At 60.1% G+C, this 27,701-nt stretch overlaps 6 protein-coding genes and 2 non-coding genes across 9 annotated transcripts; 5 read left to right on the forward strand and 3 right to left on the reverse strand.

Moving 5' to 3' along the window:
• Positions 1 to 844: 844 nt before the first annotated feature.
• Positions 845 to 4,372, reverse strand: PROCA1 (protein interacting with cyclin A1). The gene is made up of 4 exons (XM_054287507.1): positions 3,829 to 4,372; positions 2,477 to 2,609; positions 1,460 to 1,594; positions 845 to 1,377 (listed from the first exon to the last, which is right to left on the reverse strand). Exons 1-4 carry the CDS (start codon positions 4,370 to 4,372, stop codon positions 897 to 899), a joined length of 1,293 nt encoding a protein of 430 aa, XP_054143482.1. The 3' UTR covers positions 845 to 896.
• A 1,101-nt stretch (positions 4,373 to 5,473) lies between these two features.
• Positions 5,474 to 6,899, forward strand: LOC128944229 (adenine phosphoribosyltransferase-like). Of its 2 annotated transcripts, none has more exons than XM_054287402.1 (6): positions 5,474 to 5,603; positions 5,719 to 5,868; positions 5,990 to 6,083; positions 6,167 to 6,313; positions 6,392 to 6,487; positions 6,565 to 6,899. In XM_054287402.1, the coding sequence occupies exons 2-6, from the start codon at positions 5,746 to 5,748 to the stop codon at positions 6,690 to 6,692; spliced, it is 588 nt and encodes a 195-aa protein (XP_054143377.1). In that variant the 5' UTR covers positions 5,474 to 5,603; positions 5,719 to 5,745; the 3' UTR covers positions 6,693 to 6,899. The 2 variants fall into 2 exon arrangements, with proteins under 2 accessions (XP_054143377.1, XP_054143378.1); XM_054287403.1 differs by having other exon boundaries at positions 5,594 to 5,603; positions 5,728 to 5,868.
• A 221-nt stretch (positions 6,900 to 7,120) lies between these two features.
• On the reverse strand, positions 7,121 to 9,792 carry RAB34 (RAB34, member RAS oncogene family). Its single transcript, XM_054287275.1, has 10 exons — positions 9,498 to 9,792; positions 9,326 to 9,417; positions 8,464 to 8,529; positions 8,194 to 8,295; positions 8,062 to 8,126; positions 7,933 to 7,984; positions 7,722 to 7,803; positions 7,552 to 7,642; positions 7,355 to 7,465; positions 7,121 to 7,266 (listed from the first exon to the last, which is right to left on the reverse strand). Exons 1-10 carry the CDS (start codon positions 9,549 to 9,551, stop codon positions 7,199 to 7,201), a joined length of 783 nt encoding a protein of 260 aa, XP_054143250.1. The 5' UTR covers positions 9,552 to 9,792; the 3' UTR covers positions 7,121 to 7,198.
• A 774-nt stretch (positions 9,793 to 10,566) lies between these two features.
• RPL23A (ribosomal protein L23a) lies at positions 10,567 to 12,523 on the forward strand. Its single transcript, XM_054287306.1, has 5 exons — positions 10,567 to 10,649; positions 11,058 to 11,238; positions 11,471 to 11,647; positions 12,001 to 12,070; positions 12,462 to 12,523. Exons 1-5 carry the CDS (start codon positions 10,625 to 10,627, stop codon positions 12,474 to 12,476), a joined length of 468 nt encoding a protein of 155 aa, XP_054143281.1. The 5' UTR covers positions 10,567 to 10,624; the 3' UTR covers positions 12,477 to 12,523.
• LOC128944320 (small nucleolar RNA Z17) lies at positions 11,330 to 11,400 on the forward strand. Its single transcript, XR_008483795.1, has one exon. It is a non-coding gene; the product is annotated as a small nucleolar RNA Z17 (small nucleolar RNA).
• Positions 11,861 to 11,926, forward strand: LOC128944319 (small nucleolar RNA SNORD42). The gene has a single exon (XR_008483794.1). It is a non-coding gene; the product is annotated as a small nucleolar RNA SNORD42 (small nucleolar RNA).
• A 2,557-nt stretch (positions 12,524 to 15,080) lies between the features above and the next one.
• On the reverse strand, positions 15,081 to 17,060 carry TLCD1 (TLC domain containing 1). The gene is made up of 4 exons (XM_054287351.1): positions 16,864 to 17,060; positions 16,640 to 16,722; positions 16,232 to 16,314; positions 15,081 to 15,837 (listed from the first exon to the last, which is right to left on the reverse strand). The coding sequence occupies exons 1-4, from the start codon at positions 17,058 to 17,060 to the stop codon at positions 15,442 to 15,444; spliced, it is 759 nt and encodes a 252-aa protein (XP_054143326.1). The 3' UTR covers positions 15,081 to 15,441.
• A 1,090-nt stretch (positions 17,061 to 18,150) lies between these two features.
• On the forward strand, positions 18,151 to 27,649 carry NEK8 (NIMA related kinase 8). The gene is made up of 15 exons (XM_054287167.1): positions 18,151 to 18,204; positions 18,509 to 18,714; positions 19,654 to 19,886; positions 20,501 to 20,632; positions 20,805 to 21,013; positions 21,407 to 21,486; positions 21,756 to 21,937; positions 22,137 to 22,287; positions 23,387 to 23,463; positions 24,598 to 24,715; positions 24,995 to 25,145; positions 25,260 to 25,423; positions 25,637 to 25,795; positions 25,874 to 26,032; positions 27,571 to 27,649. Exons 1-15 carry the CDS (start codon positions 18,158 to 18,160, stop codon positions 27,597 to 27,599), a joined length of 2,097 nt encoding a protein of 698 aa, XP_054143142.1. The 5' UTR covers positions 18,151 to 18,157; the 3' UTR covers positions 27,600 to 27,649.
• Positions 27,650 to 27,701: the final 52 nt, after the last annotated feature.

The following is a 27,701-nucleotide window of genomic DNA, read 5'->3' on the forward strand; positions in this document are numbered from 1 at the left end:
CCTGCCGGGATGCTGTGGCTGCCACGGGGGCTTTGCAGCCACAGAGGAAGCAATGCCTTCCTCCACCCTTGGAATGCCCCCCTGGCCTCGTGTGATCCGCTTATTTCAGGGATTTGGGATTGCACTGCACCCTCCTCAGTGTGGGCTTTGCTGTCTGCTTGGCTCCTGGTGCTCCGGCTCTTTCCAAGCCTGGAATTTGGTGCTGGTGCAGGAAAATCTTTCCACCACCTCACCAGGACACTGGGCTGAGCCGTGCTCCACCCTCAGAAGCACTTTGGAGGAGTTGGTGGCCGTGCCCTGTTCCCTGCTCCTGGCTACAGGGCCCAGGCAGGGTCCCCACCCACGAGAAAAGGACACAGGCAGCTCTCTGTGCCCCAGCTCTTCCCAGGCAGCGTCTGCCTTTGTCCCAGGGCTGGAAAAGTGTCTGTTGTCCCACCCGAAGGAGCTCTGCAGGCATTTGAGGAGCCTTCAGGGAGGACCGAGCCCCTGTTCCTCCCCAAGGAAGGGAGAAGGGGTTTATACTGGTGTGGGAGATGGGAAAGGCAAGGCATTAAGAGGATGAGAGAGAGCTTGGGTGGTGCAATCCAGAGAAAATGGGATGCCTGGGGAGCTGGAATTTAACCCCCTAGCAGGGCAGCTAAAACTGGGGCTCAGCCCTGCTGCCAGCATGGGGCCAAGAGCTGTGTCCCCAGTGCCAGGACAGTGACATGGACTGAGGGGAGCAGTGAGGAACAGCTCAAACCCCTGGATCCCCACCCAGCTCTAGGTCTTCCATGATGGGATTTCCCCTGGATGCTGCCCCAGTGCCATCCTTTCCCCCACAGACAAAACCAAGGATGCTTGAGCAAATGTGAATTTATTTCACAGCCAGGACCCGTGCAGGGCTCAGGGAGGACTCAGAGCTGCAGCTCTCGTGCAGGCTCAGCCTCAGTTTTACTTTTCAGCCTCTTCTTTCTGTTCCTCTCCTTCCTCCTCCTCTTCCCGCTGGTGGTGGGGACTGGGGAGGGAGTGGCTGGCACTGGCTCCCTGCCCGCTCTCTCCCGTGCTGGGGCATCACTCAGGATGGTGTTGGATGATGGCAGCAGGGCCCAGGGATCAGCAGGCCCAGCAGGACGGCTCCGTGCCTCCTTTTCAGAAGAGCCTTTCTTTTTCAGACCTTTCCCCTTATTCTTCTTATCTTTCTTCCTCTTCCTCTCTTTCTTGCCTGCCTTGGGGGCTGTCCTGGTGTGATGATCCACTGGGAGCTCACGATGATCCCACGGGGGGCTCAGGGGGACTCCCCTGGGCCTGGCTGCCCTGTCGATGAGCTCCCCCCCAAACTCATACAGCACCGGCTCCCGGGGCACCGCCACGGCCACCGTGTTGTACGCCCTGCACCTGCCAAAACCCAGGAGGCACCACAGGCTGGGACAAACCCCACAGGGCCGGGGGACAGTCCCCAGGGCAGGGGGGCACTCACCAGACATAGAGATAGGGCTCCACACACTCCTCCCTGTAGGTGAACTCGAAGCAGGGCACCTGGATGACGTTGAAGAAGGCCTGGCCCACCGCGCGCGAGGCCGTGTCGTTCACCCGCCGCAGGCACTGCTTCAACCTGCCCGGGCACGGCCAGCTCAGGGGGTGCCTGTGCCCCTGACACACCAGCATGCCAATCTGCTACACCTCCTTACCTGGGGCCCTGCTGGAAATGTGCCTGAACACTAAGGGTTGTCACAGACATCTTTTGTGAAAATCTTTTTCTTTAAGATTTCTCCTTCTGAGAAGCTAAGAAGCCTCAGAAACAAGATGTGAACAATGGTTATCTCCTGCTGTGGAATGCAACAGGTGGATCTGTGATTGGTCTCGTGTAGATGTTTGGAATTATTGACCTCTCTCTCTCTGTCCGAGCCACAGACCTTTGTTTTCATTCCTTTCTATTCTTAGCTTAGCTAGTCTTCTGAGATGAATCTTTTCCTTCTATTTTTTTTAGTATAGTTTTAATGTAATATATATCATAAAATAATAAATCAAACCTTCTGAACATAGAGTCAACATTCTCATCTCTTCCCTCACCTGAAAACCCCCGTGAACACCTTCACAAAGGGTCACTATGATAAAGTGAACATGGAGGTATACCAGCCCTCTCATTTCCTAGTACTTAGAAAAGCAGGAATCTAACCTACACTAAAGGAATCAAAACCCTCCATACTTCCTTTATGTTACTTTTTAGTAGGGTCAGCTAAACAAGCTATGAGCCCATACCCCAAAAATGATGGTTCAACTCCTTCCCCTGCTAATGAACCCCCAAGCAAATCTAATCACCATTAGCCTTACTCCTAGGAACAACCATTACTATCTCAAGCAACCACTGAATTACGGCCTTGAAATCACACACTCGCCATCCTCCCATTAATCTCAGACCCATCACCCACGAGCACTGAAGCTGCCACCCCCGGGGGTGTGCCCAGGTGCCCCGGGGCAGTTTGGGGACGCTCACCGGAGGTCGCAGTCGCAGTGGCTGATGGTGTGCCAGCGCAGGTTGCGGTAGCCGTAGCGCGCCGTGAACGGGTGGATGACGTGCTGGCAGTGGTCGTGCTCCCGGCAGCAGCGATCCGTGTCCCGGTGCTCCCCTGCAGGGAAACGGGGCTGCAGGCAGGGCTGGGGCTGGGCTGGGATCAGGATTGGATTGGGCTGACATGCATGGAGTGATGCTGGGGTGGGTAAGGATGGATGGGTTCAGCTGGATCAGGGCTTGGGTGGGAACAAGGCTGGCACTAGGATGGGGACTGGGCAGTGCCAACACACACTGGGGATGAGATTGGGGTCCTGGACAGGGCCACAAGAGGGTTTAGGCTGGGATCAGGATAGCGACAGGGAGTGGAGCAGTATTGGGATGGGGACTGGGGTAGGTAAGGATGGGTGGGAAGGGCTCAGCTGGATCAGCATTTGGATGAGGACAAGGCTGGCGCTGGCTGTGCCAACACCACACTGGAGATCAGACTGGGGTCCTGGTCAGGACCACAAGAGGGTTTAGGCTGAGATGAGGATAGCAACAGGGAGTGGAGTAGTATTGGGATGGGCTTTGAATATATACTAAGAAATAAATAAAAGGCGAGTAGTCCATTGGCAAAAGAAGATCTGCACTTGTGAACTGAGTCTTCCTTTCCACTCAGTTTCAGCCGGTAATTCTTAAGTGTAGTGTCAGGATCCACCTCTTTGTTAGGCCAAGCAATTTGCAAAGCACAATTCCTCACCGATTTCCTATCTTAAATAACAAAGGCTTTGTAGGGCCAGAAGAGAAGGGAAGAGTGTGAGAAGATATTTTCCTAATGGTCAGCCCTACAGAAGAAGTTTTTTATCAAAATATTGGTCAGAAAAACAGGAAGAGATGACAAAGCCCTGGAATGGCAGCAGGATGGACCACAGAGCAGGATGGGGACAGAGGGTGAATCAAGAGTGGAGCAGCACCAGGAGGAATTGAGATAGGAACTGGGCAGAGGTGAACTGGGGTTGGACTGGTGCTTGGATGGGGGCTGAACTGGGACAGTCAGGGATTGAACTAGGATGGGAACAGGGGCTGGAGTAGACCAGTCCATCCAGACCAGTACTGGGATGGACTGGATTAGGATTGGTGGGGATTGACCCAGCGATGGGTTGGGGATGGGATGGGATGGGATGGGATGGGATGGGATGGGATGGGAAGGAGTGGGATGGGATGGGATGGGATGGGATGGGATGGGATGGGATGGGATGGAATTGGAAAGGATGGAAAGGAGTGGGATGGGATGAGAAGGGATGGGATGAGGTGGGATGGGAAGATGGATGTAGCAGCATCCCTGCCGCCCTTACCCAGCTGCTCGTAGCTGTCCGCGTTGCTGCCCGCCCCGCACCACAGTGTCCCGGGGTAGGTGAGCCCGCGGCGGGCGCGGGGCCGTCCCGGCGGGGCCGCTCCGGGCGCAGGCGGCAGCAGGACCAGGAGGAAGAGGAGGAGGAGGCGGCAGAGCAGCCCCGGGGCGCACATGGCACCGCGCCGCTCGCCGCCGTGGGGCCGCCTTATAGAGCAGCGCAGCCCGCCCACGCGGGGCGGCCCGGCACGGCTTGGCACGGCCCGGCACGGCCCGGCACGGCTTGGCACGGCGCGGCACGGCGCGGCACGGCGCGGAGGGTCCCGCAGAGCCGGGGCGCTGCCGCCGCTCCCGCCGCACGCTCCCGGCGGGGAAGGGCTCACCCCTGCCGTGGGACCGGCCCCGTTGCTGTGGCAGCCGGTGGGGTGATGTGCCGGGGCCGGTAAGAGCCGGCCACAAACCCCCGCCCCGTGACGCGCCCGCCCCGCACAGCCCCCGGCCCCGGAGCGGCCCCCGACGGGAGAACGATGCTCCCGGCATCCCTGCATCCCTGTGTCCCTGCATCCCTGTGTCCCTGCATCCCCGTGCCCACCCCTGCATCCCTGCGTTCGTCCCTGCATCCCTGAATCCCTGGATCCCTGCATCCCTTCATCCCTGCATCCATCCCCGAGGATGCTCTGTGCAGCCCCGGATCCCGGCCCACAGATGCTCCCTGAATCCCTCCCGTCCCTTCCCGCGGTGCTCCCCACATCGGCACCTCCCTGTGTTGGTCTTCACAGGGGTCAGGATGAGGGAAGAGATGAGGATCTGACTCCATGTTTCAGAAGGCTTGATTTAGTATTTTATGATATATATTATATTAAAACTATACTAAAAGAATAGAAGAAAGGCTAGCTAAGAATAGAATAGGAAAGAATGATAAAGGTTTGTGGCTCGGACAGATGGTCCAAGCCAGCTCACTGTGATTGGCCATTAATTAGAAAAACCAACATGGGCCAACCTGTTGCATTCCACGGCAGCAGATAACCATTGTTTACATTTTGTTCCTGAGGCCTCTCAGCTTCTCAGGAGAAAAAGTCCTAAGGAAAGGATTTTCCATAAAAGATGTCTGTGACACCCCCCCATGCCCCATGAGTGCGTGCTGCATGCTCACATCCCATCCCAGGGTCGCTCCCTGTGGCCCTGCACATCCCATCCCACGGATGTGCCTTCCCCAGGCCAGCCCAGAGCCCGTGCCCAGCCGGGCTGGCCGCCCACTCTGCCATTCCCAGAGCGCTGCCAGGGCTGTCCCTCTGGCCAGCTCCTGCCCCTGGTGCCCATTGGCAGTCAGGACACAGCCCTGGCTCGGTGGGACGCTGTGGCAGCCAGCTCCCAGCAGGGCAGTGCCTGGACACCCCAACGGGGACGTGCATGGCCTCAAAAAATCCCTGCGCTGCCCAAGACCACCCAAAGCTGCAGGAAACCCCTCTGAGCATCCCCCTGGCTGGCTGACCCAGGGTGCCACCCCTCTGTGCCACCCACACTGGGTGCTGGGGACACTCACGTGGGTTACAAACGCCACAGCCTCATTTCTTCCCAGCACAGCCCTGCCTGGCTGGGACAGCAGAGCCAGTGAGGGACATCAGTGTCCCATGGGAAGGGTTCCTGCCTGGCTCTGTCCCAGTGTCCAGCTGGCCGAGGGCGCTGGCCCAGTGCCACAGGGCTGCCCCTGCTCAGCTGTCGCTGTCTGTGACGCCCCTGTGACGCTCCTGCTCGGCTCAGCCCTGCCACCAGCACCAGGTATGGAGCCAGAACGGGAGCCCTGGGCCCTGGGGTGCCACGTGTGGCTGTGGGTGTGGGTGGGGGGCACCAGGCCATGGGGAGGTGGGGAGGTCTCACTCCCCTTCATGCTCAGTGCTTGCAGCGCCTGCAGTCCCCACGCATGGACCTGTGCCACGTCCCTGCCACCCGGGAGAAGGGCTGGTACCTGGCACTGATGGCTCCCAACGTCAAAGGTCCCAACTATGCCTGGCTGGACCCGTCCCGGCTCTACTGCCACCCGCAAGTACCCAGTGCCCGGGGTGGATGGCATCCACGGGGTGCCCGGGGTGGGCTGCGCCTCTCCAGAGGCTGCTGGGGCACCCACAGGGGGCTGCCCACACCCAGCCCCTCCACTCTCCCCCCAGGGCTTGCAGGACTGCGTGGCCGACCTGCTGCAGCCCTTCCAGGGAGATGCCATCGACATGGTGGCCGGCATCGACGCCATGGGCTTCATCCTGGGTGAGCAGGGCACGGCTCACAGGCGAGCACAGCGTCCCTGTCCCTTGTCCTGGGGGTCCTGACGGCGCTGTGCCCACCTGCAGGCGCTGCAGCCGCTGCCACCCTGCGCAAAGGCTTCCTGGCCATCCGCAAGGCCGGGCACCTGTGCGTGCACACGGAGGCTCAGCCCTACAGCGACTACTCGGGCCAGCAGAAGCTGATGGAGATCCGCACCGATGCCATCACACCCGGTGAGCCAGGGGTGCTGCCCTTTTGGGGGGCTGCAGGGTGGGCACGGGGCGCTCACGCACAGCCTCTCCCCTCTCCAGGCCTGCGCATCCTCCTGGTGGATCAGTGGGTTGAAACGGGGGGCACCATGAGAGCGGCCATCGAGCTGGTGGAGCGGCTGGGCGGGGTCGTGGCAGGTAGGAGAGGGCACCCATGGGTGCAGTGGGACGCCACTCACTCCCACAGTGCTGACCCCCCCTGTGTGTCCCCACAGGGGTCGCTGCCATCTGCATGGAGAGCAGCGAGGGAGGGAAGTGGATCCAGGAGCGCTACAAGTGCTCCCACTGCGTCCCCCCACGCCTGCAGCCCCGCTTCGACCAGCACCAGCTGGGCTGGGACTGACGTGGCAGTGTCACCTCGTGTGTCCCCCTGAGAGGGACACATGCCCCCTGGCTCTGCAGGACAGGGATGCTCCTCGGTGGCAAAGGAACTCGTCCTCAGTGGCAAAGGAACTCGTCCTCAGTGGCAGCCATCCATCCTCCTGCTTGCCTGTGAGCCTGGGGGCTGCACCCGGGGACAGGGACACCCGCAGCCGGCCCCAGCCCCCTGCCCCCAGCCCCACGCCTTTCTTACAAAGCATAAAAAAAGATTTTATTAAGACAAAAGGGAGCCTGAAGGAATCTCCCCCTGCGAGCAGTACCTGGGTTTGCATAGCTACAGGATCCACACGGGTGCTCCTGCCCGCCCCAGCTGGGGTGCCCAGGCAGACCAGGGGTGCCCAGGCAGGCCAGGGGTGCCCAGGCAGACCAGGGGTGCCCAGGGAGGCCAGGGGTGGCAGGGACGTGTCCTCGGGGCCGGCCAGGGTCGCCCCTCTTTGGTCCAGAGCACGGAGGGCTTGGGGCTGTCCCTCACTGGCAGCACTTGGGTTTCTTGCGGGGCGTGGACAGGTACAGGTCGCTCTCCTTGCTGCTGATCCCTGAGGGGCAGAGGAAGGAGGGAGGGTGGCTGTGAGGGTGGGGGGACACGGGGGACGCCCAGGAGGGTGCCGGCCGGGGATTACTCACGCACGGTGTCGCCGATGCTGCGGGCGCCGCTGCCGCGCTCCAGCTCGGCCAGCACGCTGCTCTCGAAGGTCAGCGCCGCCACACGGAAGAAGAAATCCCGCACGTTCTCCCCTGGCCCAGGGGAAGAAGAGACCCCCTGAGTGCCCCCCGAGCCGGCTGATGTGGGATCTGCATTTCCCCACCCCGCTGGGACTCACCAGTGAGCGAGGACACAGCCCAGTACTCGGCCTGCATCTCCTGGGCCACCTTGAGAGCATCCTTCTCCATCAGGCTGTACTGGGCCGGGGTCTGCCAACCAGGCTGGGCGTGGGTGGGTGACAGGGACAGCCAGGACACGGCCTGCCCACAGGGAGGGGGACACACTCACGCTCAGATCCTTCTTGGAGCCCACCAGGAAGAGGATCACGTTGGATGGGTCGTTCTCCTTCAAGGCGTCAGCCAGCCACTGCCTGTGGAGCCGCTGTCACCAGCTGGTGGCCCAGCACTGCTCACACAGCACAGCAGCCCCACAGCCCCTCTCTGTCCTTAAGGTCCCCACGCTCATCCCTGTCCCCTCCTCTTGGCCTTGTGTCACCCACCGTGTGTGCTCCAGGGACCCCACGTCGTTGACATCGAAGACAATGACGATGGCTGGGGAGGAAGGAGGGTGAGACGGGGACAGGGACAGGGACAGGGACAGGGACAGCTGGGCTGCAGGGGGAGCTCACCCTGTGCTCCTCGGTAGTAGGTGGAGGCGATGCACTTGAAACGCTCCTGGCCGGCCGTGTCCCACCTGGGGGGGTGTGGGAGGTGAGGGGGGGCTGCAGGGGTGAGTGGGGAGGGGGCTGGCCAGCACTCACAGCTGCAGGCTGAAGGGCACCCCCAGCACCTCGAACCGCTCCATCTCGAAATCCACGCCGATGGTCGCCTTGTAGTTCTTATCAAAAGTGTCCTTGCAGAACCTGGGGGGAGTCCGGGGGGTATCAACATCCCCCGACCCTGTGGCGGCTCAGTGCCCCCCGCCCCCTGGGCCAGAGCTGGGCTCAGCCCAAGGCGCTGCTGCCCTTTGGGGGACAGGGATCACTTCCCCCCTCTCCATCCCCTCCGAGCCTCCCCGGGGCTCCCGTTACCGATTGATCAGGCAGGTTTTCCCCACTGAGAGATCGCCCACCACGATGATCTTGGAGATCTTGAACCTGCAGCGAGGGGCACACGCGGGGGCTCAGAGGGGTGGGGACACCCCCGGGCTGTCCCCGAGGGGTTTGGGCTGGTCCCATCATCCCATCACCGCTCGGCCCCTTGTGTCCGAAGGGCTCCGCATCCCGGCCCTCCGCGGCTCATCTCGGACCCTCGTGCTCCTCCGGTGTCCCCCCGTGTCCCCCCCGTGTCCCTCCCGCTCCGCATCCCCGCCCCGCCGCAGCTCATCCCAGACGCCCGCGATCCTCCGGTGTCCCTTCGGTGTCCTCTCGGTGTCCTCCCGCCCCGCATCCCGGTCCTTCCGCGGCTCATCCCGGACCCCGCGCACCCCCCGGTGTCCCTCCCGTTCCGCATCCCGGACCCCCATGCTCCTCCGGTGTCCCTCGGTGTCCCTACCGCTTCGCATCCCGGTCCCGCCGCCGCTCATCCTGGATCCCCTCGCTCCCCCCGGTGTCCCTCCCCGGTTCACCCCGGATCCCCGCTCCCTCCCCGGGCTCTCCCGGTGTATCCCCGGTGTTCCCCCGGTGTCCCCCTCGCGGTTCACCCCGGATCCCCTCGCTCCCCCCGGTGTCCCCCCCCGGTTTATCCCGTATCCCCGCTCCCGCCCCGCTCTCCCCGTGTCCCCCCCGCTCCGCATTCCAGCGCCGTGACGCAGGGCTCGGCACCGGGCAGCGCCGGCGGCCACGCGGCGCCCACGCGGGGAACCCCCACGGGACCCCCACCCGCGGCTGCGGCCCCGCGGGTCCCTGTCACCCCCCAGGCCGAGAGCGGGGACCCCGAACCCGCGGGACAGACCCCACGGTGCCCGTCCGCTGCTCCCGGCAGGCTCCGGCCACCGTGGGGTGGAAGGCGGGGCGGGCGTGCAGGGCGGCCTCCTTGCGGAAACACTGCGAGGGGACAAAGGGGGACAGCGGGGTGAGCGCGGGGCTCGGCGGGGACGGCCCGGGGTGGCGGGGCCCCCTCTCACCGCGGGCAGCTCGGCGATGACCCGGTCCCTGCGCACCGGGGCCAGCACGTTCATGGTCCGTGGGGGACAGCGGGGATGGGATGAGGGTCAGGCGGGGTCTGGGGACACAGAGAGCAAGGGGTGGCCGTGCCCCCGTGTCACAGTTGTCGCCGTGAACAGCATTGTGGATCGTGGTTGTCGCCGTGTTCCCAAGTGGGGCTATCCTCTTATCCCACACTTTTCCCTTGTCCCCGGGTCCTGATTCCCCACGTCACCAAGGATGGCTGTCCCCACATCCCTGCCACCTCGAGGTCCTTGGCACCTCCCTGCCACCCCGAGCCCCCTGCCTGTGGCTGTCCCACACCCCGTGTCCCAGCTGTCCCCGTGTCCCGCCACCCTCACATTCCCCCACACCCGGGTACCACTGTCCCCACGATCCACCCATCCCTCCATCCCCGTGTCCCAGCTGTCCCCACGGCCACCCCAGGCTATGGCAGTCCCTGCCCCGCAATCTGTCTGTCCCCAAGTTCCACCCAGCCCCATCTCCGTGTCCCGCCGCTCCCCGCGTGTCCCCCCCGTCCCGGGCACAGATCACGCTGTCCCCTCCCCTCATCCCAGTCCAACATCAAGCTCTCCCCGCCTTGTCCCTGTCCCCACGGCGAGGGAATTAACCGGGGTGTCCCCGTTACCGCCAACCTCCCAGCGTCGCTAGCGGTGCTCGGTGCTTCACGCCCAGTCCCGGAGTAACCGGCGCCCTGGCCCCTCCCACGCCCCCGAACGGGGGCGTGGGAGGGGCCAGGACGCCGGTTACTCCGGGACTGGGCCATTGAGCTGCTAGCACCGCGCCGAGATCCCGGTAATCCCCCGCCACCCCGGGGCTCACCCCGGTCCCGCACCGCCACGACGGCGGGGAGGGACAGTAGCGTGCCAGACTACAACTCCCATGATGCTCTACGGCACGCAGGACAGCTCTGCGCGTGCGCGCAGGAGTCCCTCAGCGAGCACTACCACTACCGGCATGCTCCGAGGATATCGCGAGAGTTGAGGCTGAGGGGTGGTGGGGATTCCGTCTTGCTCCCGCGAGATTTGGGGGTATAAGCCCGTGCTGCGCGGAGTGGGAGACCCCTTTCGGCTTCCGCCTGGCCAAGATGGCGCCCAAGGCGAAGAAGGAGGGTGAGGGCACGGGACGCTGGGTCCGGGTTGGGGTTCCCGGGCGGCGTGTGGGACCCCGCGGGGTGCTGGTGTATGTGGGGGGGAGCCGGGCTGAGCGAAGCGGGGAGTGGCGCAGGGTTCCAGCGCTGTGTTAGGCGCGGGCACGTGGACAGGCCTGCCGGGTTGTCTGAGGGAGGCGGGGTATGTTCCCATCTCGGTGCTAGGAATCCTGCATGGGCAGGGAATAAACGCCTTTTCCCGCACGGAAACGGGAGACTTTTAACTCAGTTGGGCGTTTTGGGGGCTCCTCGTGGTTGGATGAGGGAGCGCGGGCCGCTGGGTGAGGTCCTGCCGGGGAAGCCGTGCCCGGCCGGGGAGCACACCCCGACCCTGCAGATCCACGTGGCGCTGACTGAGCTCTCCCCACAGCTGTGCCTCCGAAGACAGAGGCTAAGGCAAAGGCGCTGAAGGCCAAGAAGGCCGTCCTGAAGGGGGTCCACAGCCACAAGAAGAAGAAGATCCGCACGTCGCCCACATTCCGCAGGCCCAAGACGCTGCGGCTGCGGAGGCAGCCCAAGTACCCCCGGAAAAGCGCCCCACGGAGAAACAAGTGAGTGTGGGGAGAGAGCTCTGTCCTGCTGGGGGGTTTGGGGATGGGAGCAGCCCTGTGAATGGGCTGCTGTGGGGACCTGGTGGTTTGGGATGCAGGTGATGATTTTATGCGACCAAAGCCTGAGAGTTTGTGATTATAACCTTAGGTGACTGATGCACCCCAAAGAAAGCCCCTGAAATTCAGAGGAGCACCTGCCAGCCCTCTGTTAATCACAGCATCTCTCTTGCAGGCTGGACCATTATGCCATTATCAAGTTCCCTCTGACCACAGAATCAGCAATGAAGAAGATTGAGGATAACAACACTCTGGTGTTCATCGTGGATGTCAAGGCAAACAAGCACCAGATCAAACAGGCTGTCAAGAAGCTGTATGATATCGATGTGGCCAAGGTGAACACGTTGATCAGGTGAGAAGGGGGAGGAGAACAGGTCACTGCTGGGTGTGAGGTGCTTCATTTTGGCAGAAAATGGGAATACATGTGTGAGATTGAGCAGATGTGGGGCAAAGCTCCACAGCTAAGTGCAGCTTTGGACTGAGCACATCTTGGTGGAAGTGGGAAATGTTGGCAGAGCAGAGGGTTGGTTTCCTCAGGGAGCACTTCTGGCACCCAGGGAGTCCTGTGCAAATGATGTAAACTTCAATTTCACTGAGTAATGTGATGTTTCCAAAGGAACCACTGATGCACATGGGGTTGCAGGAATGTGGAGCAGGGGGGAGGGAGGCGTTGTCTCTGTCCTGATGCCTCCTCTTCCTCTCTAGGCCTGATGGAGAGAAGAAGGCTTACGTCCGACTGGCTCCTGACTATGATGCACTGGATGTGGCCAACAAGGTGAGATCTCTTTGGAACTTGGAAGGGGTTTTTTGCACCTTGTCTCGTGTCTCCTCCACTGATTGTTCTTCATGAGGTATTTGTGTGGTGGCACTTGTGTGGCTCTGTAGCCAGACAGGATGTGAGTGCTGAGGAGCCACGTTCTCAGTCAGTTGAAGGTGATTGAGGCAGGCAGGAGGCAGAGGTGGTGCACAGTGGAGTAGGGGAATGCACAGCACAAGGATCGCTGTGGGATGAGTGTACAAAGAGGATGTGTGAAGCTCTTGGGCAGGTCTGGGAGGAGGAAGCCTTGGAGGACAGGAATCCTGGGGAGATGCAGTGATGTCTGTGGTGGAGGCTCTGCCTTTCTGCCACCATAACATCTGTTTTAACATCCTTTGCTTCTTTCCAGATTGGAATCATCTAAACTGCATCTGCTGGGGACTGTACAGACTAATAAACATTGTGACACCACTGAGGGCTCCTGTGTTCTGTGACAGCACAGCCCTGTGAGAGAGAGAGCACCCAGCAAAGTCCTGGGGCTCCACTTCTTTAAAGGGGCTCCTCCTTCCCTTCCTGCAGAGGGTTTGCAGGGGCACTGCTGCCCTGCTCAGAGGTGTCTGGGATCCTGTCAGCATGAGGTGACACCTAAATGTCAAATATCTCTGCATTTACCCCCATTTACCTCTTGTGTCTTGCCTTTTCTTGCACAGGGTAATGGGGATGTGTTTGTGATCAGTGTTTTGGGTGTCCTACATCGCTTCCTTGTGGAGCAGAGCCACAACAAAAACCTGTCAGTGGCTCTGATGTGACACAGGTGACATGTCACACCATTTCCCCAGCCTATCAGCTCTCTGCTTATGCTGCAGGTTCACTTTGAGCCCTCCTGCTAATCCAGCAGTGGAGGCTTTGTGGGTTTTTCTGGCACAGTCTCCACTCCATGTGCTTGCAGTGTATGAGTTTCCCTGTTGCTGTTCCTCACGGGGTTCGCTGTCCTTAGGGTTGTTTCCAAATGCTGCTGTTGCTGCCTCTGCCTGTTTGGCTCTAAGTCTCTAGGTGAAACCAGGTTTTAGTGTTTGGAGTCAGGAGAATGTGGAGCACTGGGTGAGCAGGGAGTGGGGGAGCTATGGAAAAGTCTCCAGGGTACTTGAGCTTAAGTACATACTTAGACTCGACTGACAAAGATGATGAAAGCCCTAACCAAATATTGATTGGGCTAATTGAGCTCTTGAATGGTGGGACACCGAGTTCCTCCAGGCCTCTTGTGAAGGGTGGCAGATTCCCAGGACAGTGGGGGATGGAAAGCAGGAGCTGCTCTCGGGTGGAGCTTTGTGCTGGGCTGTGTGGCCCTGGCCTGACACCCCTCACCTGGGCTGGGGGGAGGTGGGCAGGAGGTGCTCCCTGCCTGCTGTAAGGGGTTAAAAACTGCCTGGAGGGAGGAGCTGCTTCCCTGTGTGCTTCCCTGGTACCACCAACCCTGTGGGTGCACGGCAGCAGGGTCCCCTGACCCCCAGACCACCTTTTTACACACAGTCACCCCAAGAAAGATGTGGGAGAAGTTGCCACTTTTGTAGCAAAGCTGCTGTGAGTGATGGGCAAGGATTGGCTCTGGAGAGCCTGGATGTGCTGCAGGCAGAGGCTGGGAGGGATTCCACATCAGCATGACTTGCAGTCAGCCGTGGCCTTGGCTCAGCTCTGCCCAGTGGTGCTGCCCTGGTGCTTCACTGGCGTCTTGCTCCTGGCTGCCAGCCTGCCTGATCCACAGCTGGGGATGCTCCTGCTGGAACCAGGAGGGGAACAGCAGGGAGCTGCCTCCTCTGGGAAGCTTTGTCATGCCTGGTCTGAGCCTGTGACCTGCTGGGACCGAGCTGTGTCTGCTTCAAGTGGAGAGACAGGAATGTGCAGAGGAAAATGAACGTTTGAGCTTAGTTGTGGTTGCAGATGCAGTAATTTAAACTGCAGAGGCCACGAGGCTTCAGCTGCAGCTGGAAGATGCACACACAGCTGTTGGGATGTGCTGCTGAGAGCAAGGCTGGGCCCTGCCAGGGCTGCTGAGCTCTGCTTTGAGCAAAGAGGGATAAGCAGCAGGTTTGGAGCTGGCATCGATCCCTGCCCACACTGTCCCAGCTATCACATCTCAGTTCCAGCTGCCAGGCTGCTCCTGGCACTGTGTCAGTGCACACCAGGGAGTCCCACCAGGATCCATCCACATCCTGTGGGTGTTTCCCAGCTCTCTGGTGGAAAGGTGATCCCCCCCTGCCTCCCCTTAACCACTGGCTCATTTCAACCACAGTTCTGTCTCTGCCTGAGCCGGGCAGGTGCTGGGGTGGATGGGACACATCATGCCCAGAGCAGGGGCTGGGCAGGAGTGCCTCTGAGCCCTGCTGCTAACTCTGATCCTGGAGCTGTTACCATCAGCTGGATTTGCCTCTCAGGACCGGCTGGGCCAGTTCTGGGCCAGAGCTGAACCCCCCTTCTGCTCCCACTGCTCTGGGAGAGCTGCTGGAACCACCCTGGTCCTGTGGCTGCAGGAGAGGGCCCAGCACGCTCACTGCAGCTGCACTGTGCCAGTGAAGACTGCTCCAGGGGGATGCAAGCATGCAGCAATCTTCCAGGAAGAGCCCTTGGCCTCACATGGCTTTTCCATGCCAGCTCCACTTCACGTGGCTGCCGGGTGAGTCACACAGCCCAGCCAGGCTCCCCACTACCAGACTGGAGACAGGCAGGTCAGGCACTGCCACAAGGCTCAGCACCTCTCCTGGTCTGTCCCCTGCACAGCCCTGAGTCTCTGGAAGAGCAGGGGAATGAGGAAGAAGAGGGGAACCCATCCACACAAGAAACAGAGTTGTGCTCAAGGCTCAACCAGGTTGGCAGGACCCAGAAGGCTGAAAGGTCCCTAGAACAAAGCCAGCAGCAGGAATGTGTCTTTTCCCTCCCTGGGAATGGGGCACATCCTTCCCCACAGCCCTGGCCCAGGGGAGTCCCCGACCTGCTCTGCCCCACAGAAGAGCCAGCCCAGGTGTGCTGCGGCAGCAGTAAATAGACTGATTTTAATGCACATTACACCCAACATCACCACGGGAGGGACTCCTCCCCTCCCTCACAACCCTTCCAGGCATCAGCTGCAAAGCACAGCCACCCCTGGCCCTCCAGCTGCCTGCAGGGAAGCTGGCTTGGGCTGCTTCTCCATCGGCCGTGCCTCTGGCTTCAGCAGCATCCCCGCGGCTCGGTGAAGCTGTCAGGCTGGTCCAGCAGGGAAGCGCTTTTAGGCAGCAGAGCGGGTGAAGGCAGGGCCTGTGGCCAGGGAGAAAGCCCTAAGGCACATCAGAGCAGCTCTGGAGAGCCCAAAACTTCCAGGAGCCGGAGGCCGGGTCCCCCTCGGCGCGCACGTCTCAGTCTATCAGAAACTTCTCACCGTCTACGTCTCTCCCCGCAGAGCCCTTGCGCAGGGAGGGGAAAAAATCGGAGCGGAGGAGGCGGGAGAAGTACATGAGGATCATGGCATCGAGCAGCAGGAGGTTGGCAGTGAGGAAGGCACCCTGGCCCTGCAGCTCCACGTGGCGGAGGAAGTGGCAGGTGAGGTAAGCCTGGGGCGCCAGGCGGAAGGCGAAGTACACCACCAGGTTGATGTATTTGTTGGCCTCGTAGAGCGCCGGGGAAGGCACGTTGCTCATCTTCAGCAGCATGCGCACCGTCAGGAAGATGTTGCTCACCTCCACCAGCAGCAGCAGCACCGCTGCCACCAGGAAGCGGCCTGTGATGATGAGCGAGACGAAGGCAGAGATGGCCTGGGACACAAACACACACACACACAGAACAGGGTCAGCTCGCCTTGCCCTGGGGAAAGTGAGTCCTTCCCTGCCCTCAGTGAGAACACACAGTTCCCCCCACCCAGAGATCCCAGCAGGCACCTGAGAGCTTACAGAAAACCAGATCCCCCAGGACCAGTTACACCTCCCTGTGCTGGGTTGAGCCTCCAGCTCTTCCCCCTCCCAGCTCCCAGCCTGTCTGGCTCCAGGCGCTCGGAGCCGATGCTGGCAGGCGTCCTGCCCTCGCCTTGTTGGTGCAGAGCCTACCTGGCAGCCAGGGTGAGGCAGACACAAGGGCTCCAGCTTGCCCATGAAACCTGGGTGGGCTGAGCCCTGGGGTGTGTGGTAGCCCCCCCCTGCTGGTTATACTCACCATGGCATGGTGCACCAGGTACTCCCAAGAGGAGCGGGACTGATGGTTGAAGATGATGTCAAGGGTGTCGTGGATGAAATAGCCTGTGGGATGAAGGAGAGCGTTCAGAAGGTCTGGCTTGTGCACTGTGACCCACTGTGGAAAGGAGGAGCAGCGAGGAGGAGGAGAGTGCTGTGACTGTTTTTCAGGTGTCAGAAACATCTCCACCCCGTCTGGGTATGGAGAGACGGCCATTCCCTGGGGGTTGGCAGCCTGTGGGCTCCCCGCTGTGATTAAGGCAGGAGGCATGGAGCTGCCCAGCCCTTGAGCCAGTGGCTCGACCCGAGCCAGCATACCGGGCGAAGCTGAGCAGGGAGTGGGCAAAGTCCGGCGGGGTGGCTGCGGCCACTGCCCTGCCAGGCTCCTTACCTGAGGAAAAGCAGACCAGCAGGTGCCCTGAGACGCTGTAGCCGTCCTGGATGTCGGAGAGCAGCTCCGGAGAGTGCCAGAGGCTGCGAGTGAGGAGAGCAGGAAGCGGGTCAGCCTAGCCTCCGGGACGGGGAACACGGGTACCCCCTACCCCCTGCCCACTCCCCAGGAGTGCCCAGCTCGCACCGTGTGCACCGTGCCCGCCGCTCCCCGCGCTACCCTACCTGAAGAGGGCCCATAGCCCCGCCAGCACGGAGTGTGCGAAAGAGACGAGGAGGTTCCTCCAGCGCCAGACGCGGCCGGGACGGCTCTTTACGGCGGAGGGCTGTGGCACGGCCAGGGCCAGGCGGCGCAGAGCCGCGAAGATCGCCACGCTGCCGCCCACCAGCGCCGCCGAGGCCGCCCGCCAGCCCGGGCCCATCGCGCCCAGTCCCGGCGGCGCGCGGCCGCGGGGCCACGCCCCATCCCCTACCACACCTTCGCTCCGGACACGCCCCCCGCATGCGCCAGCCGGGGCCACGCCTTCCCATTGGGCACTCCCCCCGCGCTGGCCACGCCTCCTGCACGCGCGCCTGCGCGGGGTTGGCGGGTTCTGAGGGGGCGTGGCTGCGGTGTTCATTGATAAGCGGCGCGCTGGCCACGCCCCCCGTCCGTGTGTGCGTGTGTGTGTGTGTGTGTGTGTGTGTGTGTGTGTGCGCGCGCGCACGTGTGCGGAGCGTGGCGCGCCTGGGCAGGTGTGCGGGGCCCGCAGGTGTGCGGGGCTGCTCGGCGTGTTCCTGCTGGGCGGGCGGGGCATTGAACTGTGCGCCGAACACCGCCCGTCTGTACCGGGCAGCGCAGGAGGGTGACTGCACCCTGTGCCTGGCAGACGTTGCACATCTGTGCTCGCCCCTGCACATCTGCCACAGTGGTGCACAGCTGGCGTGGGCCTCGCACATCTGTTCTGCGCCGTGTGTATGTCCCAGCACGGTGTGGCTCTCGCCGGGGGTTGCGGCGCATTGTGTCGGGGGAGGATGCCCGGGAAAACATTTGGAAAAGTAGTGGGAGCAGCCACAAACGCTCACCTCGAGACATAGTGGGGGGGCTGGGGTACTCAGAGGTGCCCCCTAATACTAGGCTGCAGTAGGATAAGACTGAAAGGCGGTGGGATCCTGATTCCTGCGTGGGGGTCCCGCCCCATCGCTGCCCCACGCTGCAGGGCGCCGGCTTGGGCGGCGGGGGCTGACCCCCTCCCCTGTGAGCCGGGCTGGCGGTCGCTAGATGGCAGCAGGGCCACGTGGCAGTGCCACCACTGCCACTCTGTCACTGTCCCCACTCCAGGACAGAGGCCGCCCCTCCTGGGTGCAGGGCAGGACCCGTTTCCACGCTATAGCCGCCATCGCCCAAGCTGGGGTGGCGTTACCCCCCGACCGAACCACAGAGCCCCCGGGCCGTACACAGCGGCGCGGTTTGTCCGCCCGCGGCCGCCGTAGCAGTGCGGAAGTGTCTCCATGGAGACGGGAGGAGCCGGGCCCAGGGATGGAGAAATACGAGCGGATCCGGGTGGTGGGGCGAGGGGCCTTCGGGTGAGCGGGCGCCGGGGATGGGCGATGGGGACGGCTACAGTCCCTCTGCCTCCAGACGGAAGGCCTTTAAGCCGCTTCCCTGGGGCAGCGAGGTGCTTGTGGCCACGGCAATGCGGGGTCGGCCGGGGTGCGGCACCAGGGGGGACACGGCACAAAGTGTGTGACACCCCGGGGAGACGTGGCACAAAGTGTGTGACACCCCGGGGCGCGGGGACTGCGGGCGACCTGTGCCACCCCAGGGTGATGGCCAGGCGCTGTGCTGTGTCCCCCTCCCCGCGCTGAGGCCCCGTCCCTGTCCCCGCAGCATCGTGCACCTGTGCCTGCGCAAGGCCGACCAGAAGCTGGTGATCCTGAAACAGATCCCGGTGGAGCAGATGAGCAAGGATGAGCGGCTGGCAGCGCAGAACGAGTGCCAGGTCCTCAAGCTGCTCAGCCACCCCAACGTCATCGAGTACTACGAGAACTTCCTGGAGGACAAGGCGCTCATGATCGCCATGGAATACGCCCCAGGTGGGCCCTGCTGTCCCCTACAGCGCCTGTAGCTGCTCCCTGGGCAGGTCCAGGGCATGCCAAACATTTGGCTCTCTTTGGGTCAAGCACTTTGTGCTCCTTGTAGCAATCGTGGCTTTGCACCCCCAGGAGACCAGGCATGTCTGTCTTGAGGAGACATTTTTGTAGAAGAGTATCTGTGGTTCTTGGTGGACACCAAATGGACCGTGAGCCAAGTGACCAAGCATTGATGCAGATTGTGGAGTCACCATCCTTGAAGATACTCAAAAGATTGTGGTCCTGGACAAGCTCAGTGGCTCTCCTTGAGCAGTGACCTCACAAGGTCCCTTCCAACCTCAGCCACTCCGTGATTATATCCCTTACACCTGCTGACCATATCCAAAACAAGGAGATTTCAAACCCCTCTGTCCCTGATCAGCATGCTACCATCTGCCCTGCCTCAGGTTTCAGCCACATTTCCCTGTGTCATCTCTGTTGGCCCCACATTTCTAGCAAGATTTCATGTGGAGTTTCAGATGAAATCAACATTTGCATGAGGGTTTGCTAAAATCTGTATGTGAGCCCTGAATCTGGACCTCCCCTCCCGACAGGGGCCTCTCTGTGCCACGTGGCCTCTTGGACTGCAAGAATTCTGCTCTGCAGAACAGGCTGATCTTGTTCTGCCGTGGAGGTTTATGTCCTCTTCCAAGAGCTGTAATTTTAGTGTTTCTTTTCCTGCTTTTGATAATGTATCAACGATAACTTCTCTCTGGCTGTTTCTTCCTCCCACCAACTGCGCTGCCATTGTTCAGGAGCATTGGAGGATGTGCTGCTTATCCCACCAGGATGTGTTTATCCCACATGCTTGCCTTGTTAGGATGCCAAAATGGCAAAATCCCCCCCATTTTAGGCCAGGTTTGTGCTGTCCTGTGCCCACAGCCCTTTGTTTGCTCCTTGCAGGGGGCACTCTGGCAGAGTTCATCCACAAACGCTGCAATTCCTTGCTGGATGAGGACACCATCCTGCACTTCTTCGTGCAGATCCTCCTGGCCCTGCACCACGTGCACACCAAGCAGATCCTGCACCGTGACCTGAAGACCCAGAACATCCTCCTGGACAAGCACCGCATGATCGTCAAGATCGGAGACTTTGGCATCTCCAAAATCTTGAGCAGCAAGAGCAAAGCCTACACAGTGAGTGGCAGGGCAGTTCTCACCCCCTGGCAGCAGGCTGGCAACTCTGGATTTGGCTCACAACCATCTCTGGGAAGTGGCTTTAGGCAGTGCTGCTTTGTTCCTTGGCTGATCTTCATGCCTGAGTTTGCTGTGGTTCTGTGGGCTGCAGAAAAGTAAAAGGTGGGAGAGGATGAGGTGTCTGAGTCCATGGTGAGGGCAGGCAGGGTGGCTCCTGCTGGGGGTGGTGTTTGCAGACTCGTCTGACACATCCTTAGCAAATAAATTCCTGCCTGTGCACTCCCATGCTGCCTTAATCTCCTTTCTCTGCTTGACATTTAGTGTCTCTCCCCACCTGGGCTAATCTAACCAGACGTTTGTATCACGCTCTGGGCTCTGATTCTCTCAAGTGGATAGAAGCAAAATTAGAGGCAATCACTGTATGTGTCACTGGAAAGGCAAATCCTCTTGTTTTTCACTGAGATTTTCAGGCAGCTGTTGATGCCAAGGGAACAAAAGCCCAGCTCTGTGGAGCTTTGCTTGGTGGTGTTCCAACCAGCTCTGCACCAGTCCTCCCTCTTTCCACCTCTCTGCCCCAGTTTCACTGCACTGTGGTAAATTTTTGTCTCTTGCAGGTGGTGGGAACTCCGTGCTACATCTCCCCAGAGCTCTGTGAAGGGAAGCCTTACAACCAGAAGAGTGACATCTGGGCCCTGGGCTGTGTCCTCTACGAGCTCGCCAGCCTCAAGAGGGCTTTCGAAGCTGCGGTAAGAGCCGTGCGGTTTACACGTAGCACAGAGAGCCGTGGCCTCTCACAGAGGTGAAAATGTGTGCCGGGATCACTTCTCTGTGAAGGCAGAGGGCAGTGCTGAGAGCTCCTTCCTCCTTGGCCTCGCCCCTGACTGCCCAGCCACTGTTTGTGTGTTGTTCTCTCTCCAGAACCTTCCTGCCTTAGTGCTGAAGATCATGAGCGGGACGTTTGCCCCGATCTCAGATCGGTACAGCCCCGACCTGCGCCAGCTCATCCTCAGCATGCTCAACCTGGATCCTTCCAAACGGCCCCAGCTGAACGAGATCATGGCCCAGGCCATCTGCATCCGGCCCCTCCTCAACCTCTACACAGACGTGGGCAGCGTCAAAATGAGGAGGCAAGTGGCACTGCCACCTCAGTGTCCCTTGGGAGGGGCTGCCACAGCCCACAGCATGGCTGACCAGCTCACTGCCTCCCTTCTGAGCTCCAAAGGGAACATTTTCCCAATGCCACTCTCCTGTGCTGCCTAATGTGCAGCTGCTGCTGGCTGAGCTCGGCCCAGGGGCTCAGAGCCAGGCAGGTGCCATGGCAGGTGTGGGCTTGTCATCACAGTGACAGCAAACAGAGAGTTGTGAGCACAGGGGGAAGTGAGCTGGTGCCAGCTCTCCTCTCTCAGGTTGTTTGAAGCAGTGCTGGGAGTGATTTCACCCGTGGCTTCTGCTGTAGCTCTGCCCAGATTCTGTGATCCAGGGCTCTGCAGGACATTAAAGGCTGGATTTTGGTTTGGCAGGCCTGAAAAACCCTTGGCTCCGGTGCCCACAGTGACCCACAGCCGGACAGAGGGACGGGCAAGCAGTGCCAGGCAAAGGGGTGAGTTCTGGCATGGTGTGTTCAACTCAGCTCCATTTGGAAGCACCCTTTCCTTTGGATGACACAAGTCAGAGAGGCACTCAGGGTTCTGGAGAGAGGAACTTTAGAAATATCACCTTCCCTGAGCTCTGGAGGAGCCCTGCAGCCCCTTGGACCAGCACAAGTCTGGCTCTGGCAGCTCTGCTGGCACCCAGACTGGCTGGTGCTGTCACTTTTCCCATGGGTGGAGAGTCAGGGATGCACATGAATGATTTCTCTGTGCCCCACAGGTGCCCGATGTGGTTCAGGCAGGACAGGAATCCCCCCTCCCCTGTCCTCCATCTACACGTGGGGCAGTGGCATCACCACCCCCCTGCGCCTGCCCATGCTGAACACTGAGGTGGTGCAGGTCTCTGCTGGCAGGACACAGAAGGCTGGGGTCACCAAATCTGGGAGGCTCATCCTCTGGGAGGTGAGTGACAGGGAAGCTGGGATGTGGAGCCTTGGATGTGTGATTCCTGTGAAAAAGGCATTTCTGCTCACTCACAGACCCTGGCACTGCCTCCTCCAGGCCTGCAGTCCCAGCCAAGGTGTGGGTAATGCTGATAAGCCTGTGGAAGGGGTTCATCAGTGTTCTCCAAGCTGGCTCTTCCATGGCTTCTCTCTACCAGGCTCCTCCCATGGGTGCTGCTGGGGGTCCTTCTCTCCCAGGAGCCACTGAGCAGCTCCAGCCTCAGTTTGTGTCCCGCTTTCTGGAGGGCCAGTCTGGAGTGACCATCAAACATGTGTCCTGTGGTGATCTTTTCACAGCCTGCCTCACAGGTGAGCTGCTGCCTCCACCTGCCTGACTCCCAGAACCCCCTAAAACCCAGTGGGAGTGCCTGGGGAGCCTGCTCAGAGAGGAACCAGAGAGGTGCTGTGGCCTGGGGTGACACAGAGGCCTCGGTGGCCTCTCATCATGTGGGAGTCAGAAATGGCAGACATGGTCCTCCTGTGGATGCCACACTGGTCAACTTGGTCCCAAACTGTCTGGTGTAGGGAGGGCCACAAACAGTTGGACTTAGGTGATCTTAAAGGTCTAAATTATTCTATGATTCTATGAAATCTCCTGTGCTTGTTGTCCTGGTTGTGTTGGTGTCACCTGAAACCAGAACTGAGAGTGGGGACTGCAGTGTGAGGAGAATCTCTGTCACGTACTCTGAGTGTGACATGGGCACATGCAGTGACCAGCAAGGACTGATTTCATGGTGAGGAGTCAGTGTGAGCTGCTGCAGGGCTGGTTGTCCTCACACTGCAGGAAAGCAGGGTTTGAAGCCCCCTCAGAGCAGCCCAGGAAGTGTTCTGGTTGGAAGTGGAGCACACACACCCCAGTCCAAGGCCATGTTTGTGGAGCAAAGCCCTCCCAGTGGTCCTGTGGGAGCTCTGTTTGTTCCTCTCCTGGGGGTCAGAGCAGCAAACAGCAGATACACAGTGGGCAAACTCCATGGGCATGTGTTTATCCTACCTCCCATGGAGTTTCCTGCCACCTCTGTGCTGGGCAGCTGCTCAGGGACTGCCTCTGTGACTTTAACACCTTGACAGACCCTGGGGTTCTCAACTCCTGCCTACACAGCTGCAGCAATGTTATCTCAGTGCTCTTATCACTGCTGTTTGTTTGTCGAGCCGTTGCAGCACGGTGAGGCTGCAGCTCCCTGGGAGTTCCTGCAGCTCTCTGGAAGCTCCTGCAGCTCTCTGGGAGCTCCTGCAGCTCCCTGGAAGCTCTCTGAAGGCTCTGTGACCCCTGCAGCTCATTCTGAGTCAGAGTGGGTCCGATGTCCTGGGAGCCACGGCCACCCCTCGGCTGTGTCACCTCGCAGGGCCTCACGTGTGCCTTGCAGGGCCTCCCATGTGCCACTGACAGGGCTCCTTTCTGCTCCTGCAGACAGGGGGATAATCATGACCTTCGGCAGCGGCAGCAATGGCTGTTTGGGGCACGGAAACTTCACGGATGTGAGCCAGGTTGGTGGAGAAGGTGCTGGGTGTGCTGCTGCCCCGGGGTAAAGGATGGATCGTGGCTTCTGCACCACGTGAGGGGGCTCATCCCAGCTCCAGGGATGTGCATCCCAGGCATGCTCTGGCATCTGACCCCCTCCCCCTCCTCTCCCTGTCACTGCGGGTTTTAAAAGACCCAACCTGCCTCTCTCTTTCTCTGCCCCCCCTACACAATGATCCCTTTGAGCGTGGGGGAAGTCAAGAGCTGCCTTGTGGTTGCTGTTGGCAGGCTCCCAGCTTGGAGCCTGCCTCCAATCACACACCTGCCTGCTTCACTCTTGGCCTGCAGCTGCCAGGGTTCACTGAGAAAAGTTATTTTTCAAAGGAGCCAGTATTTAAAGAAGAGCTGTGTGTTTCCGATTGGCTCGGAGCACTGGGGCTCAGGGCTCATTGCTCCCTTCCAGCTCCTTCCTCGGATGTGGCAGCAGCCCATGGCTCCCAGCCGAGCCCGGGGACTGGTGCCATTTGTCACTGTGGTCAGCTGGCCCGTTTGTTCCTGCTCCTCCCAGAGCTGAGCTGCTCCCTGCTTATGGCTGGGGAGGGGAGCCCAGTTGGGAGCAGCAGCCAGATCCCAACAAACGGTGCTTTTCACTGGAGGACGATAATGAGTGTGAGGAGAGGTGTCAGATCTAACAGCAGGTCACAGCAGGGGCCGGGTGAAATGTGGAGATCCTGCTCCCTCCACCCCCTAATGAATCTGAGCCGTTAACTCACAGCTCCTCTGAGCCAACACATCCTGCACCAAGCCCCTGCCTGCTCAGAGCAGGCGTTCACAGCCCCTGGCACTCCCCACATGGGCAGGGGGGCGAATCCCAACCCTTGCTGAACCTCTTCCCTCTCCAAACTCTCGTGCTGGCTGCTTTCTTCCGCCCCAGAGATGTTTGCATTATCTTCTGTGCTGCGTGCACGTAGTCTCTTATCCCTTTGAAGCCTGTTTGGAACAAAAAAAAAAAAAACCAGAAATTTCTCTGTTGTTTGTGTTGGATGAACACTGGGATGCTGCCAACGCTGTGTTGAGTCTGGGGGGCCGGGTGGGAGGGATGGGAGCAGCCGGGCAGGCTGGGAGGTCTGGGCTGACGGCTGCTGCTCTTCCCCTGCCAGCCCAAGATTGTGGAGGCCCTGCTGGGCTACGAGATGGTGCAGGTGGCCTGTGGTGCATCTCACGTCCTGGCGGTCTCCAACGAACGGGAAGTGTTTGCCTGGGGCAGGGGGGATAACGGTAAGAGAAGTCTGTTTTGCAGAACAGGGCTCGTGCCTGTTCCCGCTCCCTTTGCTGGCCCTGCTTGCCCACAGTCCCCTCCAGATGTGCCAGGGTGGGTGGCTCTGGAAGAGCTGCAGCTGTTTTGCTGCATACCAGGGTCCCTGTACTTTGGGTTTTGGTGCTTTCTGGGATCCTGAGCTGGGCTCTTGCAGCAGCTGTGTCAGTGCTGCTCTCAGTGGGGCTGTGCTCAGGGTGTGTGTTCCCATCAGCTGTTCCCTGCTCTGTTCCTCCTACCAGGTCGGCTTGGGCTGGGCACCCTGGAGTGCCACAACTGCCCCCAGCAGGTCACAGTCCCTCCGGAGCACGAGGCTCAGAGGGTCATCTGTGGCATCGATTCCTCCATGGTGCTCACAGTGAAGAACCAGATTCTTGCTTGTGGGAGCAACAGGTAAGAGGGGTGAGGATCCATGTCCCACATTTTACCCTCCTGGGCCTGTCTGTGTTGTGACCAAGGGGCTCCAGAAGACATCCCTGTGTGATCCCAGAGATTTTCCCTGTGCAGGTGTAACAAGCTGGGCCTAGACCGGATCAGCTCAGCAGAGGAGCCTTCCCCAGAGGACCAGGTGGAAGAGGCCACTGTGTTTGTGTGTGCCCAGTCAGCCCCCTTGAACCAAGAGCCCATTGTGTGTGCTGACATTGGTACAGCACATTCAGCTGCTGTCACAGGTGAGGGTGTGTGCCCACATTCTGAGAGGGGACACCTGCATTTTCCCTGTCTTCCTTCTGCCTGTTTCCCATGGGCAGTCTCTCAAGAGACACCCTGCTCCCAGTGTTGAAGCTCTGTGGAGCAGAATGCTCAACCTGGAGACAGCAAAGAGCTTCTGGGGTTTCAATGTGTCCCAAGTGACACCCAGTTGTGTCTCTCCTCTCTGCTGTCAGCCTCTGGCCACTGTTACACCTTTGGCAGCAACCAGCACGGGCAGCTGGGCACCAACTCCTGCCGCAACAGCCGCGTGCCCCACCTGGTTGTGGGGCTGGAGACCATGAAGGTCACCGTGGTGGCTTGTGGAGATGCCTTCACTGTGGCCATTGGAGCAGGTGAGGCTGAAGCCCCCATGTCCTGGGCTGCAGGAGGCCAAGGCAGGTGTGCAGTGAGGTGTTTAAATCCCTCTGCAGATGGTGAGGTGTGCACGTGGGGGAAAGGAGCCAGGGGACGCCTGGGCAGGAAGGATGAGGAGACAGGAGTGCCAAGGCCAGTGCAGCTGGAGGAGACACATCCATACCTGGTGACCTCTGTTGCCTGCTGCCACGGGAACACGCTGCTGGCAGTAAAGCGTGAGTGAAGGCTTTGTGCCTGTGATTCTGCCGTGAGGACCCAGCCAGACTGGGGCTGTGCTGAGTAACCCTGGCATGTAAGCTCACTGTTATTCTAGTCCTCCTTGAGCTGTAGATGAATAGAAATAACTTCAAGCCCAAAATAATTCCCCTGCTTCCCTTCAACTCTGTGACACTGCCTCTCCCACTGGGCAAGGGGAGCAAAGGGATGGCAGAGGCTGGCTGGTGCACTCCCAGACAGGTAGGCTGGCCAAGCTACCCTGCCAGCGGTCCACTGAGTATCCAAAAAGAGCAGCTCTCTAATTGATGCTGCTGAAATAGAAGCTGAGATTTGAGGCGTCATTTTGGCTGCTGCCTTGCCATTGTGGTTTGGAAAAGATAGCAATGGTTTTGTGGTTCCTCTCTGCTGGGGCCAAAGGCAGCATCATGGCTGGGTTAAAACGTGCCCATGGCATGACCTGCCCTTCCTGCCTGGATGCACAACGGGAGCCTGGCCCAGACTGCTGCAGGGGCCTTTCTTCCTCCTGTGCTGGGCTGATGATGGCCTCAGCCTGGGCTGAGGGATTCCAGCCCCAGCCCACTTCAAGGAGGCTAATTACAGCCCCGAGGGGAGGAGGCCCGGCTGACAGCCCCAGAATCAGCCCTGGCTCTGTTCCTCCCCTGCAAGTGCCCAGCTCTCATGTGATGTTTGCTGCCACGTGAAGGGGCAGGGAATGGCCGAGTCCCCAGGCTCAGGAACAAGTAGGGCATTTGTCATGGCAGTAAAAGGGTTTTGTCTCTGCAGGAAGACTGCAGGCTGCTCTCCCCTTCCGCTGCTTGAGTCTCCCTGCACTCTGTGGCAGCTGGTTTGTGGGCTCCCACATGCAGCACTGTAAGAGCAGGGACTGAGTGTGTAGCCCCACTGCTGTCCCAAAACCTTGTCCTGTCCCAGTACCAGGAGTGCAAACTCAGCAGTGTGAGGGCAGCAGCCTTGCCTGCCCCAGCATCCCTCAGCAACCAGCATGCAAAAAAGCACTGAGAGCTCTGTAAAAAGCTGAGATTTGGGCTTTTCACACAGCTCAATCTGCCTGGAAATTTCTCCAGCGAGAACACGAGATCTGGTGACACATGTGATGTCATTGCTGCTGTGATGTGGCCCGGGAGGGTGCTGGCACAGGCAAACTGCACTCTACCTTTGGGGTGGCTGTTGTGCTCCTCCCATGGGACCAACTCCACTTTTGACTGGCTTGGGCTGCTGCCCAGGTTATCATGAGCTGCTGCTGCTCCCTTCTCTCAATCCCACTGCAAACAGAATAACTGGGAGAAGCCAGGCTGGAGAGGAGGAGAGCACAAACCTCAAGAGATTGCATTTTGTCCTACTGGGTGTTGACTTGCTTGTGCCACTGCTGAGGTCTTGCAGTGGCTTCCTGTAGGGAAGAGGACAGGGATTTTGGTGCCTATCTGTGGAATATCAGGCTTGTGTGGGGCAGAACATTTCTTGTAGCTTCATCAAAGTGGGGCTTCCAGCTAAATCTCAATCTTTTCTCTTTTTGTTTCAGCTGTCGTGGAGGAGTCGCCTTCCCAGTGAGTGAGAGCAGCCACATCCTGCTCTTCCTGCTGCCCACGGTGGCCTGGCTCAGAAACACTCCAGGCTCCAGAGCTCCTCAGCTGCACTCTGAAGGCAGCAGTC

This window comes from Melozone crissalis, unplaced genomic scaffold (genome assembly GCF_028551555.1).
Source record: "Melozone crissalis strain CALT ecotype California unplaced genomic scaffold, PUWL_Pcris_2 ptg000057l_1, whole genome shotgun sequence".
NCBI classification, from domain to species: Eukaryota; Metazoa; Chordata; class Aves; order Passeriformes; family Passerellidae; genus Melozone; species Melozone crissalis.

Excerpts from the sequence above, each read along its gene's own strand:
- NEK8 (XM_054287167.1), top strand. The coding sequence starts at position 18,158 with ATGGAGAAATACGAGCGGATCCGGGTGGTGGGGCGAGGGGCCTTCGG. Across the intron at positions 24,716-24,994 it reads CTGGGGCAGGGGGGATAACG|GTCGGCTTGGGCTGGGCACC; the intron begins GTAAGAGAAGTC and ends TCCTCCTACCAG. Across the intron at positions 25,796-25,873 it reads CACTGTGGCCATTGGAGCAG|ATGGTGAGGTGTGCACGTGG; the intron begins GTGAGGCTGAAG and ends ATCCCTCTGCAG.
- LOC128944229 (XM_054287402.1), top strand. The coding sequence starts at position 5,746 with ATGGACCTGTGCCACGTCCCTGCCACCCGGGAGAAGGGCTGGTACCTG. Across the intron at positions 6,314-6,391 it reads CACCGATGCCATCACACCCG|GCCTGCGCATCCTCCTGGTG; the intron begins GTGAGCCAGGGG and ends TCCCCTCTCCAG. Across the intron at positions 6,488-6,564 it reads GCTGGGCGGGGTCGTGGCAG|GGGTCGCTGCCATCTGCATG; the intron begins GTAGGAGAGGGC and ends GTGTCCCCACAG.
- TLCD1 (XM_054287351.1), bottom strand. The coding sequence starts at position 17,060 with ATGGGCCCGGGCTGGCGGGCGGCCTCGGCGGCGCTGGTGGGCGGCAGC. Across the intron at positions 16,723-16,863 it reads GGGCTATGGGCCCTCTTCAG|CCTCTGGCACTCTCCGGAGC; the intron begins GTAGGGTAGCGC and ends CCTCACTCGCAG. Across the intron at positions 16,315-16,639 it reads GCTGGTCTGCTTTTCCTCAG|GCTATTTCATCCACGACACC; the intron begins GTAAGGAGCCTG and ends TTCATCCCACAG.
- RAB34 (XM_054287275.1), bottom strand. The coding sequence starts at position 9,551 with ATGAACGTGCTGGCCCCGGTGCGCAGGGACCGGGTCATCGCCGAGCTG. Across the intron at positions 7,643-7,721 it reads GCTCCAAGAAGGATCTGAGC|ACCCCGGCCCAGTACAGCCT; the intron begins GTGAGTGTGTCC and ends CCTGGTTGGCAG. Across the intron at positions 7,466-7,551 it reads GGCTGTGTCCTCGCTCACTG|GGGAGAACGTGCGGGATTTC; the intron begins GTGAGTCCCAGC and ends CCCCTGGGCCAG.
- RPL23A (XM_054287306.1), top strand. The coding sequence starts at position 10,625 with ATGGCGCCCAAGGCGAAGAAGGAGG. Across the intron at positions 10,650-11,057 it reads GCCCAAGGCGAAGAAGGAGG|CTGTGCCTCCGAAGACAGAG; the intron begins GTGAGGGCACGG and ends CTCTCCCCACAG. Across the intron at positions 11,239-11,470 it reads AGCGCCCCACGGAGAAACAA|GCTGGACCATTATGCCATTA; the intron begins GTGAGTGTGGGG and ends TCTCTCTTGCAG.
- PROCA1 (XM_054287507.1), bottom strand. The coding sequence starts at position 4,372 with ATGCAGGGATGCCGGGAGCATCGTTCTCCCGTCGGGGGCCGCTCCGGG. Across the intron at positions 1,595-2,476 it reads CACTGCGACTGCGACCTCCG|GTTGAAGCAGTGCCTGCGGC; the intron begins GTGAGCGTCCCC and ends GTGCCCGGGCAG. Across the intron at positions 1,378-1,459 it reads GAGCCCTATCTCTATGTCTG|GTGCAGGGCGTACAACACGG; the intron begins GTGAGTGCCCCC and ends GGGTTTTGGCAG.